The sequence below is a fragment of the Bubalus kerabau genome, chromosome 5 (genome assembly GCF_029407905.1).
Source record: "Bubalus kerabau isolate K-KA32 ecotype Philippines breed swamp buffalo chromosome 5, PCC_UOA_SB_1v2, whole genome shotgun sequence".
NCBI lineage: Eukaryota > Metazoa > Chordata > Mammalia > Artiodactyla > Bovidae > Bubalus > Bubalus kerabau.
In genome coordinates, this window is record NC_073628.1 from 112268680 (window position 1) to 112281495 (window position 12816).

Sequence of the window (12816 nt, forward strand, 5' to 3'; positions counted from 1 at the left end):
ACAGCTTCAGGCTAAATGGGGGACCTAACAGGTCCCCATTCCTGAACACACTGGGACGGGGAAGGGTCCCCAGAACTCCCTACATGTGAGAGGAAGAAGCCTCTTGATGAAAGTGAAAGAGGAGAGTAAAAAAGCTGGCTTAAAACTCAACATTCAAAAATGAAGACCATGGCATCTGGCCCTATCACCTCATGTCAAATAGATGGGGAAACAATGGAAACAGTGACAGACTGTATTTTCCTGGGCTCCAAAATCACTGCAGATGGTGACCACAGCCATGAAATTAAAAGACACTTGCTCCTTGGAAGAAAAGCTATGACAAACCTAGACAGAATATTAAAAATCAGAGACGTTACTTTGCCAACAAAGGTCCATCTAGTCAAAGGTATGGTTTTTCCAGTAGTCATGGATGGATGTGACAGTTGGACCATAAAGAAAGCTGAGTGCCAGAGAATTGATGCTTTTGAACTGTGGTGCTGGAGAAGACTCTTGAGAGTCCCTTGGACTGCAAGGAGATCAAACCAGTCCATCCTAAAGGAAATCGGTCCTGAATATTCATTAGAAGGACTAATGCTGAAGCTGAAGCTCCCAATACTTTGGCCACCTGATGCGAAGAACTGACTCACTGGAAAACCCCCTGATGCTGGGAAAGATTGAAGGCAGGAGGAGAAGGGGATGATAGAGGATGAGATGGTTGGATGGCATCACTGACTCGATGGACATGAGTTTGAGCAAACTCCAGGAGCTGGTGATGGACAGGGAAACCTGGCATGCTACAGTCCATGGGGTCACAAGAGCCAGGACATGACCGAGAGACTGAACTGAACTAAAAAGCAAAGAGGATAGAAAGGCAAAAAGTGAGAGTTATGCCCCTTTTGGGGGAAGGGGGAAGGAAAGAAGAAAGACAGAGGAAGAAGAAAAAGGAGGAACTGTAGTGTAGGGCTTAGGGCATGCAAGGAAAAAATCAAAATACCTGTCTTGACAAAAAAATGCATGAGTGTAAAGACCAGAAAACCAAATCCGCTTGTGTTTGGAGTGTATGACTTCCAATTCTTTGCTCTCATTAAAACTGAAGAAAGAAGTGGATTGGTTCATGATTATGGCAGGTAAAAAAAAATTTTTTTGTTTTTACTAAATGAGTGCTTCCTTTTTTGAAGCATGTAATTCAGAAGGAGGTCAAAGAAATAAGTGACAGTGCTGGAACAAAGTTCCTTCCATCCCCGTCAGAGTATTTATGTAAGCCGAGCTTCTCATGACTTACCCTTTTCAAAATAAAAAGGAAAAGTCTTAAACTTACACAATGTTATATGTCAATTATATCCCAATTTTTTAAAAAAACTGTGATGATCCTAAATAAGAAAATATAAATGAAACTGAATCCCTGTCCTAGTAATAACTATCAGTGGCAATGGAACTAATTGAGAAGAACATCATCACACATTAAGCAGCCACTTTGAATAAATTTTTATGTCTAATATTTTACAAAATTTGTAGATATTTGATCAGATGCATGTCAAATAATTACAAATCAGAAAAACCACACTCAAAAGTTCAAAAGAAACTTCAAAGTCTGTAATTTCTATTTTCTGTTACAGAAAAGTACGACAGATAAATCAGTAAGAATTTCAAGCGTGTGTGTGTTGTGTGTGTGTATTTTTTTGGCCGCATTGCGGAGCATGTGGGATCCTAATTTCCCAACCAATGACTGAACCTGTGCCCCCTGCATTGGAAGCATGGAGTCTTAACCAGGGAACTGCCAGGGAAGCCCCAAAAATACATAATGACAAAATTATGTGGGATATTTTCAATTTGTGCCCATAACTGCCCACTTCTCTTAAGCAGAAGTTCAAAGGGACAAAATACAAAATTTCTCATTGTTAACGAAAAGTCTTTATTTTTGAAACAATGATAAGTATCAAATCACTATACTATTCAGTTTCCACTAGATACATTTTAAAAAGAGATAAAAGCTTATTTTTAAATAACCATATTTATAATACTTTTTAAACTATATTCTTTACAAGCACTAAAACTTACAAAGAAAAATTTGGATGCTAATTTAAATATGGCATCAATGTGGGAAGTACATCATTTTTCAGAATTTTTATGTGTCATCCAAGCAAAAAGGTTTGAAGATCTTTTTGAAAATGTGTAGCCCAGCCCTCTAGCCATGACTCAAGTAAATGTAAAGCATTAAAAGTGAAGGATCCTAATCTATCAATAAAAATATTAGAATACTTCAGAATCATATAACTTACACTTATTTTACGATGCTCAAGAAGAAATCTGATATTACTTTTAGAAGGCTCAACATTTTTCTAGTCCAGCGAAGAACTACAGGCATTATACAAATCATGTAATCTCAAACTAAATCAATGGGAATAAATTGGGTTTTTTTTCAGTACAGAAAAAACAAGTGATATATCACGTTCAGAAACAGATCTCAGTAGCTTCCTGAGTGCACAGGAACCTAAGGATTTGACTGTCACTATACAAAGGTAAAGACTGGAAAGGGTGACAGGCAGTGAAACAGAATAAATGTATCAGGATGACATGTTATTTCTACGGCTGACATAAATACTCATATGGAAGCTGCATTATAACTAAGACTTCAAATCTGGGCGTAAAATACTTAATGCTTAAATTACCTAAAACCAAAATTCTTTACCCATATAAAGAGAAGATTAAAAACTAGACCATAATGAAGATAATGTCTAGCTAAGGAAATCAGTAATTATGACTTCACTATTCACTGAATGTATACATTTGAGAATATATAAACTATGAAATTACATTTTAGTGTTAATATTTTCACATTCCTTTCGTATGGGTATTCTCACTCTATTTAGAAATTTACGTAAGAGAATTTCTAACTTATGGTCTCATTAAGGAATACTGCCTGAAATTTTTGGTAAATACCAAAATCTTAAGATCACTGATTTCCTTTCTGTATTTAACCATTCCAAAAGAAGGAGTAGTTTTCTGAAGTTATAAGAACTCAAAGAGAAGTGATTCTAAAACTCATAAACTAGCATCAATCCATATTTGTAGGTTCAAGGACAAAGGCATCTGCTTTGCAGGACTTCAGTTTCCCTAATTCAGCACATGAAGTCCAGTCCCACAGAGCATCATATCAATTAGTATTTCTTCTTTTCCTAAGTTCATTCTCCTAGTTTGTTATAAGACTTTATCTATCTAGAAGAGCTTGGTATTTCAACAGAAAATCATCAAAATATTTTCTTCAGGGTTCCTTTCTGCTATGCAATCATCCAATGATTTATTTTCCTTTATGAAAAGATATTGGAGTGCAATGAAGAATGAAAGAGAAAAAAGGGTTGAAGTCAATGGAATTTTAGAACAGAAATAAAAAAAGGAAAGCCATGGCTAAACAGGTTCCATGTCATGATTTAATATTATAAACACCAAACAAATCAAATTGCAACTGAAGCACAGGGAGGTCAGAATCTATATATCCTTACCTCCAAGTATGTTACGCTATAGAAAGAAGAATTATCCTCTCTGATATACATAACCAATAGTGCCCTACTTCCTGCGGATCCACACCTGAAAATTAATCTTCATTCACAAAAACTCAAACTGAAGACTTTCCACACTACCTAAGGCTTTTCAACAAGTAGAATTTCTATATTTTTCATAACTGGTCTCTGACTAGGTATTATTCCCAACTACTTACCATTTACCTTAAGGTTCCCTATTTGTATCTGTCTTCTCCAGTCACCATTCCTCCCTTAAATGTTCCATATTCACATCTTCCTTTTCCCAGCTTTACTTTTCAGTTGCCTCCCCAGGCCATAGCCTCTTGTTCCCTCATCCAGGAGTGCTCATACCCAACTTTGTCCCCCCTTCCCATTCTCCATTAACTTTTCCCTCCACTGCTGCTGCCCCAAAACAGAAACAAGAATACACAACAAGATACAGAGACAGGGATCTGAAACTCTGGTCTTCTCCTACAGCCTCACATTCTACCTAGCTATCAGTGTAAGAACCTAAGAATTGTACCAATGTTTTTTAATGAAACAGATACAATATGATATACGGTACATATAGTACAGAATCAATGTCATAACCCAAGGAAGACAGGGGAAAGGACTCTGGTGACTAGGACAGAGAGACATGCTTACCTCTAAGTTATGTTCTCTAAATAAATTAGTGCTAGCACAACCTTTTGGAGACTGAATATTTTTAAATATTAAAAATCATTCCAAAGACTCACCCAAGAAATTAGGATACAGATGGTCAATATTATCCACAACATAGTTACACTTGGGACATCTATTATTATCCTCCAAACTCTGATGAATACACTTGTAGCTATTAACAAAGAAAAAATAAAATAGGCTTCATTAAATCAGTGACTAATTAGCAAACTGGTCACAAAATAATGCCTATTAGTTTTCTATTCCTCATTTTCAACATAGGTAATCTAGCAGTTATCAAGTTTATTTCAGCTTATACTTACTCATAAAAAAAGTACATAGGACATTTATTAGATAATAGTATATGAAAGTTATTTAAAAATAAACTAAGTAACAAGCCTACAGGATATAAAATTTAAAATGTAAGTTTATGCAATTTAAACGGTACATAACAATAGGAAGAAAAACAAAAGCCTACAATTTAGTTAAGCAAACAAACTGTGTTCTTGGAGTGCTGATATCCTTAATATAACAAGAGCTCATTCAAATAAAAAGAAAATCAGAGAAGAACAGAAAAATCAACAAACCAAAGATTAGTCAATAAGCATGGGAAATACCATCTTCACTAGGATGATAAAGTGATTTAAAATTATATACTTCCTTTTACCAATCAGAATAGAAAAATAAACAAAAGGCTATCAGAGTTAGGAGTACATGTACAAATGAATAATTTCATATGCTGTTGCAGGAAATTTAACTACCATAACTTTCTAGAAGACAAATTGTATGGAAAATTCTTAAGGCTGTGAAACCTCTTTGATGCAGTGATATTACTTCCTGGAATTTATCTTTAGGAAATAAGCAAATATATATAAGTAGAAAAATGTTCAATTCAAAGTTATTTGTAAACAGCAAAATAAGTTAGAAGCAACCAAAACATTAGGAAATTGACTACATAAATTTGTAAACATCAATCCAATGTATAGAGCCAATAAAATTCATATCATAATATGTAACTATAAGCCATGAAAAATAATAACTATTACAGGCCTAGCTAGAGAAATAAGATTATGATAAATTTTTCCCTTCTCAGATTATTTATTTCTATAATGCTTGGCTTTTGACAACTGTATATTGCCTTATAATAAAAACTTTGAAAATGTCATTCAACTAAATAGAAAAGAAATATCAAATTGACATTATGAAAATAATCATTACATTACTAGGGCTTCCCTGATAGCTCAGTTGGTAAAGAATCCACCTGCAATGCAGGAGACCCCAGATCGACTCCTGGGTCAGGAAGATCCACTGGAAAAGGGTAGGCTACTCACTTCACTATTCTTGGGCTTCCCTTGTGACTCAGCTGGTAAAGAATCCGTCTGCAATGCAGCAGACCTGGGTTCGATTCCTGGGTTGGAAAGAACCCCTGGAGAAGGGAACGCTACCCACTCTAGTATTCTGGCCTGGAGAATTCCATGGACTATAGTCCATGGGGTTGCAAAGAGTCTAATATGACTGAGCCACTTTCACTATGCTACTGAATAAAAATAATCTTGAACACAGTGGATACAATTCCACTGTTTTAAAAAATTGAGTATGTGTACATTTTAAAAAATTTTTTAATTAAATTGTAGTTAATTTACAATATTTTGTTAGTTTCACACGAGCAGCTTCAGATTCTTTTCCATTACAGGTTATTACAAGGTACTGAATATAGTTCCGTGAACTAAACAATGGTAAATCCTTGTTGCCTATTTCATATACAATGCTGTGTATCTATTAATCCCACACTCAATTTATCCCTCCCATCCCTTTTCCCTTTTGGTAACCGTAAGTTGTTTTCTAGGTCTGTCAGTCTGTTTCTGTCTTATAAATAAGTTGTGTTATTTTTCTAGATTCTGCTTGTAAGTGGTATTTGTCTTTCTCTGCCTGACTTACTTCACTTAGTATGATGATCTCTAGGTCCACCCATGTTGCTAAAATGCCAACGCTTTACTTTTAATGGCTGAGTAATATTCCACTGAATATATACCACATCTTCTTTATCCACTTATCATTGGTTGATGGATATTTCGGGTGCTTCCCTGTCTTAGCTACTGTAAATAGTGCTGCTGTGCACATGTGAGTGCATGTATCTTTTTGAAGTAGAATTTTCTCAGGATATGTGCCTAGGAGTATGATTGTAGGGTCATGTATGTGGTAACTCTGTTTTTAGTGTTTTCAGCAATCTCCAGACTGCTTTCCACAAGGGCTGCATCCATTTACCTTTCTACCAATAATGTAGGAGGGTTCCTTTTTCTCCACACCCTCTCCAGCAATTACTTATTTGTAAACTTTTTGATGATGGCCATTCTGACCAATGTGAGACGCTACTTACTGTAGTTCTGATTTTCATTTCTCTACGAATTAGCAATGTGGAGCGTTTTATCACCCAACTGATGGCCCTCTGTATGTCTTCTTTGGAGAAATGTTTATTCAGGTATTCTGCCCATTTTTTAATTGGGCTGTTTTTGGTTTTTTGTTTGTTTGTTTGTTTTACACTGAGATTCATGACCTACCTGTTTATTTTGGAAGTTAAGCCCTTGCTGGTCACATCAGTTGCAAATATTTTCTCCCAGTCTGTACGTTATTTTTTCATTTTGTTTATGGTTTCCTTTGTTGTGCAAAAGCATATGTTTGATTAGGTCCCATCTATTTATGTTTGCTTTTATTTTTTATCTTTTGCCTTGGAAGACTGAACTAGGATAACACGGGTGTAACATGTCAAAGAATGTTTGCCTATGCTTTCCTCTACAACTTTTATGGTACCATCTCTTATATTTAAGTTTGTAAGTCATTTTGAGTTTATTTTTGTGTATGGTATAAGGGAGTGCTCTAATTTCATAGATTTATATGCAGCTGTCCAGCTTTCCCAACACCACCTGCTGAAGAGACTGTCTTTTCTCCATTGTATATTCTTGCTTCCTTTGTTGAGATTAATTGACCATATGCATGTGGGTTTACTTCTGGGCTCTCTATGCTGTTCCATTGATCCATACATCTGTTTTTATGCCAACACCATGCTGTTTTGATTACTGTAACTTTGTAGTACTGTCCAAAGCCTGGGAGGGTTATGCTTCCAGCTTTGCTATTTTTCCTCAGAATTGCTTTGGCAAGTCTAGGTCTTTATGGTTCCATATAAATTTTAGGATTATTTGTCCTAGCTCTGTGAAAAATGCCATGGATAATTTGATAGGGATCACATTAAATATGTAGATTGCTTTGGGCAGTGTGGCCATTTTAACAGTATTAATTCTTCCAATCCAAAAGCAGGGAATATCTTTCCACTTCTTTGTATCATCTTTCCTTTATCAATGTTTTATCATTCTCAGCATACACATCTTTCATTATTCTTTGTTGTTGTTGTTCAGTCGTGTCCGACTCTTTATGACCCCATGGACTGCAGTTTGGTTAAGTTTATTCCTAGGTATTTTAATTTCTTTAATGCAACTTTAAATGGGATTGTCTTGTTTTTACTTTCTCTTTCTGACATTTCATTGTTAGCGTAAAGAAACACAACAGATTCCCGCATGCTGATCTTCTACCCTGCTACTCTGCTGAATTCATTCATTAGTTCTAGTAGTTTTAGTCATAGCAATCAGACAAGAAAAAGAAATAAAAGGTAAAAGTAAAGGAAGAGGTAAAACTGTCATTGTATGCAGATGACATGATACTCTGTTTAAAAAAAAATCCTGAAGACTCCACACCAAAACTATGTGCATTTAAATGTGTACATTTAAAATAAATCAAAAAAGACATTCACCATAATGTTAACAGTATATGCCTCTGGGTCATATAATTATGGGAAACTTTTTCTTTGGAAGTGTCTACAAGTTTCTATAGTAAACATGTACTGCTCCTAATAATCAGGAAAAAAAGTTACTTCTAAATTTTTATTAGAGTGATTTATGTATAAAGATGATTCCTAAAAAAAGACAATATCTCTTTTTTTTAACATTTTATTTTACGCTGGAGTATAGTTGATTAACACTATTGTGTTAGTTTCGGGTGAACAACAAAGTAATTCAATTACACATATATATGTATCTACTCTTCTTCAAATTCTTTTCCCATTTGGGTTGTTATAACATTGAGAAGAGTTCCCTCTGCTGTATGGTAGGTCCCTATTGGCTATCCACTGACAGTACCTGTTTTATTCTGGGTCCAACTTGCTATAAATTTACTTCACCTTCATAAACTGAAGGAGATTTTTGTATCTGCCTACTTTCTTCCACCTTATCAAAACAAAAACCTACAACTATCAGGTTGCTCTCTTCTCGTTATTATCTACTTTCTCATCTCACATGTGTTACTGGAAGACAAGCAAAAGAGGAGGATGTGACAGAGAATCACTGTAACGGTGGTCTCTGGCATTTAACAGGTACTCACACACTGAACAAATGACTTGCACAGTGTTCCAGAAACAGTATCATCACCCGCCCCCCACCCCCCACAACTATGACCAGGCTAGGAATACCATATTACCACAAGATAGATTCCATATAGGAGAAAAAATTTCCTACATGGAAATTTCAATGAAAGAAATAGTATTTTTTTCATTTTAATGTTAAATTGTTTTTATTTTTATTGCAAAGGAAAAGCATAAAGAAGATACGCAAATACAATAGATTAAAAGTTCCAACATGGAAACATTTATAGTCTGCTCAGGGGAAAAGGAAATGAATTAATATTACCGGAATACTTGCCCACATGACAAGATTTAATCCTTACCAAAAAAATAACAAAACTGCAGGGAATTCCCTGGAGATCCAGTGATAAGAACTCTGCACTCTACTGCTATGTCCCAGGTTAGATCCCTGGTTGGGGAACTAAGATCCCACAGGCCACTCTGTGTGACCATGAGGAAATAAAAGACACCTGCATGTTTAAATAAAGCAAGTCAAGAAGGAGAGAATCTGAGAAGGTTATTAAAGGTGGGAGACAGGAGCTAACAGATAAGCAGAAGAAGGACATTAGCTGCTGCTAAGTCGCTTCAGTCGTGTCCGACTCTGTGCGACCCCATAGACGGTGGCCCACCAGGCTCCCCCGTCCCTGGGATTCTCCAGGCAAGAACACTGGAGTGGGTTGCCATTTCCTTCTCCAATGCATGAAAGGGAAAAGTGAAAGTGAAGTCGCTCAGTCGTGTCCAACTCTTCGCTCCTCCGTCCATGGGATTTTCCAGGCAAGAGTACTGGAGTGGGGTGCCATTGCCTTCTCCAGAAGGACATTAGGGGTTATAGCAAATAGCTTTTGAAAAGAAATGCTAGTTGGAAAATGAGCAAATAAAATTATGAGAATAAACTAAATTGTTTATTTAGTTTATCAATAAACTAAAGAGAGTTTGTCAATATACAAATTTAGAGAGTTTGTCAATATACAAATTATTCCTGAATCCAGTAGAATATTCTCCTCTCCTTTCTTCAACCCCCAAATCATATCTCTTGTTATTAAGCTTATTACCATACCATCCTCTCCCAGAAGGAAAAAAAAGAAGTCTAGGACACAACCAGAAACAGAAGCTCAAATGACTTTTCTGCACTGTACTTGATAATACCCATCTAAACTGTAAAATTTAAATGTATCAAATTACATCCCACCATACAAAAGTGGAGTGATAACAAGATGAATCAAATTTATTTTATAACATCTACTACCTCACTACCACCTCAGGTAGTTCGTCTCTAGTTTGAGAAACAGTAACTGTCTTATTCTGTACTTAATCTGTGTATATGTCTCAGAGCAGCTCTATTTGCTAATTAAAAGCAGAGATTTGTTTCATTTATCTCTCTACCCTCAATATCTAGCTAATATCCCATTGAAGAGTTGGAACTCGATAAACGCTGAATACATGAAAAAACAGATATAAACAAAAAAAAAAAGTCGCTTCAGTCGTGCTCAACTCTTTGCAACCCTATGGACTGTAGGCGCTGGGCTTCTCTGATCATGGGATTCTCCAGGCAAGATTACTGGAGTGGGTAGCCATGCCCTCCTCCTGGGAATCTTCCCAACCCAGAGGCTGAACCTGCGACTGGTATCTACTGCACTGGCAGGCAGGTTCTTTACCACTAGCATTGCCTGAGAAGCCCTATCACTGTAACTCTGATTCATTCTCATTCATCTATCTACCTGACCAACACAAGTCCAAATGCAGTGTTGTGGATTCCAAAAGAAGAGAAAGTACCTAAACTAGCAATCAAAATAGGTGAGCAGAAAGAGATAAGAAGGATATATATATTTGGGGTCCACCTGAGAAGTTTTCAATAGCTACTCACAATGCAACTCTTAAAAAAAACTTAGTACTACAGTGTGCTGACATAAATGGGTACCTGTGTTCCCTAACAAGTGTAGATCTGATCACAAAGAATGACTATTTCTCCACAGATGTATATAGTTGTTCTGTTTCTCCTATTAAGTACTTACCTACCTACAAAATATAATAGATTTTTCTGTCTGAATCAACAGGGATAAACAGATAAAGAAAACTGAGTAATGAGAAAATTCTCAAAAAAAGGGGGTACAGAAAGAACAGATTAGTACCAGCGCTCGTATATAACAACCTGGTACTAGTAAAGTACAAGATGGTCGATTAGTCAAAAGTCCCAACAGACAAACTGACCCTCAGGCTTGATCACAGGCATGCTGTGGTGACAACACTGAGGGACCCTATTAATTCTAACTAATTTGTAATAAAGCAAAATAGTAAATCAGCCACTGGTATACATGAGGTCAGAGAAGCAGGGGACAGGGGACAACCTGGAGACCGCAAGAGGGAAAGAGAAAGAACAAGCCTTATCTCTATACCACACAGAAGCCAGTTTTTTAAAATGATATCACTGAGTTTAAGTTAGACTATAGCTAATATTAATAGCAGATTGACTGTGAAGTGGGAATGAATAAAGAGAAAGAACTTCCTGCTTTATGGTCTCCAACGTGTTACTAGGAAAGACTTATCATTTATAAGTGGGACCAGGGATAAACAATTAATGTGACTCAATTTGATTTAGTGTTAATAATCTGGATTGAGCCTTCAGCTGGCAGACAACTTGACTCCAGGTTACCAGCCCCAGGGTTCAAGTTAGCAAAGAGCTGATACAATAGGCTACTGTTCATGACTAAAGTTCCATAGGCCTCACATAACAGATAAGGTAAATAATTATGAGCTTTTGCTTTAAACAAAAGTGCAAAATATTTAGGGGCTTCCCTTGTAGCTCAGTTGGTAAAGAATCTGCCTACAATGCAGGATACCCAGGTTCAATCTCTGGGTTGGGAAGATCCCCTGGAGAAGAAAATGGTAACCCACTCTAGTATTCTTGCCTGGAGAATCCCATGGACTGTAGCCTGCTAGGCTCCTCTGTCCATGGTGTTGCAAGAGGTGGACATGACCTAGCAACTAAACCACTACCACCACAAAATATTTCATAGTTTATCAAGCCTGGGGCTGGGATTGTCAGACTCCAGGTTTATTGGTTCCTGCCAATGTTATTATCTCTATCCTACCAAAAACTGCTCTCTGGTAGGTATTTTAAAACATAATCACATCAGAGTATAACACAGTAACTTGAACTATAACAAGGATCTAAACTTTATTTTTATTTGAAAGAAAAAAAGGGTATTTAAGAAACTAATGGGGCTTCCCAACAATGACCTAAAGACATATCATGAAGATTATAGGACTCACTGAAAAGACTAGGACTGTCTAGTTATAAAGTCAATCAGTAATTTATTATATTTCACAACTTAGGGAAACAAGATCTCTGAACTGCTTTAGCACACTCTTAAGCCTTTTTTAAATGCCACAGTAAATTATAAGTTAGAGAAGGGCAGTTAGGAAAAATGAAAACCTCACCTTACAATCTGTTTTCACACTTTCCTTTCAAATCTGTGAAAGAAGAAGAGGTGACAAGACACGAAGACAATGGGGGTTGAGGGCTGGAGAGCAGCAGCAGAAGATAGGCTGAATGACTTGACAAAGGTAAATTTTAGACCCAGAACCCAGAACTAGATTCCTGGTCCATCAACTTCAAGACCGTGCTCTTTCAGCTTTACATCAGGATGCTCAACTAAGGGCAATTTTGTCTCCTAAGGGATATCTGGAGAAGGCAATGGCACCCTACTCCAGTACTCTTGCCTGGAAAATCCCATGGACAGAGGAGCCCGGTAGGCTGCAGTCCATGGGGTCGCTAGAGTCAGACATGACTGAACGACTTCACTTTAGCTTTTCACTTTCATGCATTGGAGAAGGAAATGGCAACCCACTCCAGTGTTCTTGCCTGGAGAATCCCAGGGATGGGAAGCCTGGTGGGCTACCGTCTGTGGGGTCGCACAGAGTCGGACACGACTGAAGCGACTTAGCAGCAGCAGCAAGGGATATCTGGCAATGGCTGCAGACATTTTTGCTTGCTACAACTGGGAGCAAAACGATTGCTACTGGGTTGCTAAAGAAGCAGGTATACCTGTTGGGTATAACACAACAGAAATATTAAATAAACAGTGTAAATAATTTAGGGAGTTGATGGCAAGTAGAATATATCATCTTGAATCAAACAGGTAAATAAATAAACTAAAGGAATTAAACATACAGAAATTACATACTCATTAGTATGACCACTATTTAAAAAAA

The 12816-nt window shown here is 36.8% G+C and overlaps 1 protein-coding gene across 6 annotated transcripts in view; it reads right to left on the minus strand.

Moving 5' to 3' along the window:
- The window catches only part of COP1 (COP1 E3 ubiquitin ligase), a 236665-nt gene that overhangs the window by 195662 nt on the left and 28187 nt on the right, over positions 1-12816 (minus strand). For all 6 annotated transcript variants that reach the window (XM_055582740.1, XM_055582738.1, XM_055582739.1 and 3 more), the window contains exon 3: positions 4235-4332. In XM_055582740.1, the coding sequence (XP_055438715.1) occupies positions 4235-4332 (98 nt within the window). The remainder of the gene's footprint in view (positions 1-4234; positions 4333-12816) is intronic.